At 41.2% G+C, this 5270-nt stretch overlaps 1 protein-coding gene across 1 annotated transcript in view; it reads left to right on the forward strand.

Annotated features, from left to right (window-relative positions):
* Nucleotides 1-522: 522 nt before the first annotated feature.
* Nucleotides 523-5270, forward strand: part of zgc:123305 — a gene marked incomplete in the record, with an annotated part of 17872 nt that continues 13124 nt past the window's right edge. Inside the window, 6 exon segments of the mRNA XM_014009637.1 lie at nt 523-588; nt 2959-3159; nt 3245-3340; nt 3417-3679; nt 4752-4859; nt 4939-5050. Of these exon segments, the coding sequence (XP_013865091.1) occupies nt 2968-3159; nt 3245-3340; nt 3417-3679; nt 4752-4859; nt 4939-5050 (771 nt within the window).

The raw sequence follows: 5270 nt of genomic DNA on the forward strand, positions 1-5270 counted from the left end.
GCCTTGAGATCAGTGTTTTATTCTACATTATGCTGATTTTTCAGTTCATCAGTGTGTTTGTGTGTGTGGGAGGGGATTAGAATCTGTAATAAAACATCAGTTAATTAAAATTTGTAAAATAGGGTTTAGTTCCAGTGTATCCAGAGCATTGTGACTTTTCTTGTCTAATTTTCAGCTCAAGAAAAATACGTCCCATGTGTTTGTTGATCTGTACAAGCTGTAGTAACTAGAAATATACAAACCTTTAAATGTTTTTCCAATTTATTGGTAATGTTATTTTTTTTTCAACATCACAGATTATTTAATTTAACTGAGAAATATCAAAATTCAAATCTGAGATAGTTTGAAGTTGTAAAACTGAAATTTTGTAGGAATCCTGACATTTACACCTAATTAATTAAACAAATGGTTTGGAAACAGCATTTTCATTTTAATTTAATATTTGCTTTCCTGTGTCTCTGTTAGGTTCCCGTTTCAATACCACTTTCACAGTTTTATTCCTGTTTTTAATTCAAACTTCAGCTTCCTGGTGGTTTGAACCAACTAATACTGAAAGTCTTCTATCAAACATCAAATGACCAAATACAGGTGAAGTATTTCACAGCAAAAATCAGTGAGTTAAACACTGTTTTATTAATATTTGTAGTGTACAGGTATCATACGTCAGGCCAGAGTTAAGATGTTTGTTACACCGCCCAGCATAAAGCTCCTGACATYCGTCCTGATATGACACTGATGTTGACCGAGGCCTACCTTGCTGTAAAGTCTTCCCCTGTGGGCAGCTTGAGCCGTGAGATCCATCCAAACCTGAACATTGTTCGCTTGARGTGCTCCTCCGTTAGCTAAGATTATGTTGGATTTTCCAGCAGCGGTGGCGCACAGAGCTGGAGGGAGTCCCCTCARGTCTGATGGTCCAGAGAGCTGTGGTCATCACCAGAAACTGGGTTGCCTGTGTGTGCACGTTTTTTTTTTCACGCCAGTTTAAAAAAGCCCGTCCGAGCCTTTCAGAAACTGCTAGTCTGGCTGTCATGTGCAAGAGGGGAAGTATAAAGTCAGCGGGCCAGTGGGGTGTGTATATATTGTGCGCTTGTGAAATCGTGCGGGATAGAGGAAGCACCGGCGTTTGAGTGAATGTACGAGGGCTCTCTCATAGATTGCTGAATTTTGAYTGGGCAGAGCACAGGGGACCAGAGCGCCGTTATTTCCGCTGATCGCTGATCAGGTGGAAGAATCCCATGTAGCTGAGCTGTAATCCACTTTATAAATGTCTGGAAGTTTCTCTCAAGGATGTCACAAATAACAAAATTTGACGTCCACTGACGGTTGTGGCAGTCGAGCATTAGAKGTAACCGAGCCGTGAGGTTCCCCAGGTAAACATGGAGGTGAACTGAGAGAGTTTGTTAGTTTGTGGAGTTGGGGAATCCTTTTTAGTGCTTCTGATGGCYGAGGGGCGACGGAGGCAACACAGCGTGGTCAGGAGGGGACACCTGCCCRCGTCACTCTGGGTAAGACCTAAAACTGATGGTGATGACTCTGGACGTGCTTCACTGTAGACCAGCAAAAGTTTWGTTRAGTTTAGACTTTATTGAACGTAATGAATTTAAAAGAATAAACAAAGTTATATACAAAAGAAAAATCAATTTAAAMCAAACAKAAAACAAGAACAACAATAATGAGTTATATTTACACGTTCAAAGGAGTGGGTTCTCCTGCGGATAATTTTGGTCGTATCTTTGATGGTTTTTGTAATTTTGTTTGTGTCGATCATTTGGTTTGTAATCTCATTACTGACGTGTGTTGGCAAAATGGATTTTTTTCTTATATTTATTTTTTTCCCCTATATTTAGTTATTTTCAAATTTTCCATCTCAAAAGCTTCAAATTAATACATACTAACATAGCTAGCAACAAGCTAGTTTTYTTTACAAGAATGCCATTTTGAAGACTGGTCTAAGATGATGAATTTATCAGGATTARTTATGAAGACATACCTGTTTAAATGTTTAATTTAAAGGTAGATTWGGAAAATTATGCTATTCAGTTGCCTGCAGCACCAGATGGTGTTTTTATGAACTAATATTTGAGGTTTTAAATGTCAGCTAAGAAAAATGTCTATTTTTAATGTTTTTATGTCATACCCTGTGCTAATTTTGCCACATAGTGCTTAATATTTAGCTTTATCTAAGCTTCTAGTTTATGCCTTCAACTTGTTGCACAATCAGTGTGTTACTTCTGAAATCTGACAGTAGGGTTGCGGTGCAGCAGAGTCGAGCTGGTTTCCTTCACACCCCTGACAAGAGTAGAGCTCGCACACTCAGCCTTTGCCTTGGCTTTTAATCCTTCACAAGTTCATTTCACGGTCCAGCAGTGCTGATGAAGGACTTCACTTTCTGGAGCCGCTTGTGAACAAGTTTAGATTTTCTGTAGAGAAAAAAAAACTTGTTTTAGGTTTCGTTTCTGCTTTTTAAAGCAAAATTATTTGTATCAAAGCGTCAACAAAGTTCTGCACGTTTGCTTAGATCTTAGAGTGCAGATAAGTCATGGTTTGCACTGTGGCTGTGGACACTCAAACCCCACCCAATGATAAAACTACCTAAATCTTTTGTCCTGCTGTAGTTAACATTTAGGTCTCCTRTGATGTTCTTTCTGTCGATTTTTAACTTTTTAGTCATGAGGAACATCTTATTCCAAAGGTCAGTACTGTTTAATCAAACCTGTAGAGATACTGGCCCGAGCATTCACGGGACAATCTTCTGTTTTGGAGCGAGCTTGTGCTAAAAGGTTGGAGTGTTGTTGGTTTTATTTTGCTGTTTTATTCTTTTCAATGTAAGTACTTCTATAGAAACAAGACGTAAATAACCTCAGACTGTAGGAACTTCTGAATGCAGAGCAGACATTTTTTGTTTTGTCATGTTTTCTAGTACAAGTTCTCACTTCCTGTTTTTGTTGTTGTTTCTAGTCTCAAACCATGAATATCGTGGGCCAGTTGGCAGAGACCGTGTTTGTAACGGTGAAGGAGCTGTACCGGGGTCTAAACCCRGCCACTCTCACCGGGGGGATCGACGTCATCGTGGTGCGGCAGCCTGATGGATCCTTCCAGTGTTCCCCCTTTCACGTGCGCTTCGGGAAGCTCGGCGTGCTGCGCTCCAAGGAGAAAATAGTCAGACTCCGACCCTTTTTATTAGAMCTTCTCGTACTCTTTCGAAGCCACGTGTGGTTCTCTGAAAACGCCGCTGTAATTTCAGGTGGACATTGAGATCAACGGAGAGCCGGTGGACCTGCACATGAAGCTCGGAGACAACGGGGAGGCTTTCTTTGTGGAGCAAAACGAAAACATGGAGGTGAGTGGATGCCAACGAGTGCCGGTGTCGGCAGAGTCGTTTCAGTTTCTGGTCCKCGTTCACCCTTCTGTTTCAGGTCCCGGCCCACCTGTCCACCTCCCCGATACCCCCGTCTCCTGAGGAGTTGGAGGAGATGGCCGAAGGGGCCCCCTTTGCCGGGTCCGGAGCCCGCAGGAAGAAACGCCGGCGCAAACGGGTGCGCTGCGACTCGCACCTGAGAGAGGAGGCCAGCTCCTCGTCAGACGAAAGAGACCGAGAGAAGGAGTGTGAGAGGGACGCCGATCCAGCTCGGTGGGACAGTCCCGCATCAGAGGACCTGTCCACACCTCTGCAGCTCAGGTCGGTTAGTTTAACCTACAGAGGTTCATGTTTTCCAGTTCTCATGCTAAATTCATCCTAAACAATTAGGGATGCACCGATATGAGAATTRCAGCCGATATTGATATTCGATATAATTATTGCTGTTATGGCCGATAACTGATATTTACAGATATTACACAAACACACAAATTATATTATGCATATATGCACAAACACACTTGAGTCTTTTTTGATACRGTAAATAAATGACCAGAKCTCTGACATGGCTCCCTACTTCAGTTATTCCTGWCTGCACAGCATCAATATCACTATCGTGATCAAACAGATGCTCTCAACCAACCATCTCCCCTCCCAAAACAGAAACACAAAGCTAAAAAAACGGGAAATCAATATCGGATGTTAATATCGGCCCAGTTTTACATATCGGACCGATACCGATATCAATGCCGATTTATCGTGCATCCATATATATCCATATAAACAACTGAATTATTTACAGTATTACTGCTCAGTCAAAATGATTTATGTGTTCCTGCCTTTTCACTGCTTCCTCACTGATTCAGAGTTTCATTAATGGATTTAAAAAAATATGCTCTGATCAAGTCGTTATCAATGCTGATGTGATAAAGAAGGTGCAAAATTTCAACATTTCAGRTGTTTGAGAAATGTCTCTGCCTGGGCCAGCAGGACTAACTAATAAACGTTATTGATCAACATTAATGTTAAGAGCTAAGGGTGAAAGCTGTCACACATTTTGTTCATATGTGTGTCACTTATCCACCAGGTGACAATATATTAACAATATATGAACCCAAATACAGCTGTGGCATGTCAATGATAAGTCTTAAGAGCGCAACATGTGACTCATGTTGTCTGTTGAAGAATGTGCATGGGTTGACTGGGTTATTTTAGTGCTTTAAAATAAGCTTTTGCTAAAATTTTCAGTGCGTTAGTCCTTTAGAATTAGGGGACCTAAATATTTGAGTTAGTGTTTTAGGGCTAGTGGAGCTATTTTTTAGATTAGTGATGCCCACCACTGCTGATTTCATGAAGGTTTATTTTTATTTTTYCTGTATTTTTGTGTTTAAAGTAAGTCCGTGTACTACTCAATGTCTGAGGGGCCAAGTGAGGAGACGGGATCCTTGCAGCCCAGAGAAACTCATCCACATTCTGACGGAGAGCAGTCGCCCTCTGAAAAGTGAGAAAACTGTTTAGCTTGTTTGATAAACGTGATGTGTTTCACGTTTTCACCCTCTCTACGTGTTTCTCTTCCTCAGCTGTGTTTTCTACAGCCGGCCAGATTCTCCCAAAAGTGACTCGGAGCTTTTGTTCAAAACCCAAGATTCATCTGGGCCTCAGATGCAGTGGAACTGGGGAGGTTTTCCACAGGTATCTTAACACACTTGTAGTGATTATGTACTAAAACTTCTCAAACATTAAGTTATGAGGAATTCACGAGTTCTTTCTGTGGGAAGAGTAAACACTTCTCTGTGTAAATATGAGGAGAACATACAATAATTTAACATACTCAGTGTCCGGGTTTTTTAACCTAGGAACTCAGAGAAACACAGCAAAACCCGGCCGAACATTAAATCAATGACAACAGAAG

The sequence above is a fragment of the Austrofundulus limnaeus genome, unplaced genomic scaffold (assembly GCF_001266775.1).
Source record: "Austrofundulus limnaeus strain Quisiro unplaced genomic scaffold, Austrofundulus_limnaeus-1.0 Scaffold60, whole genome shotgun sequence".
In the NCBI taxonomy this organism is placed as follows: Eukaryota; Metazoa; Chordata; class Actinopteri; order Cyprinodontiformes; family Rivulidae; genus Austrofundulus; species Austrofundulus limnaeus.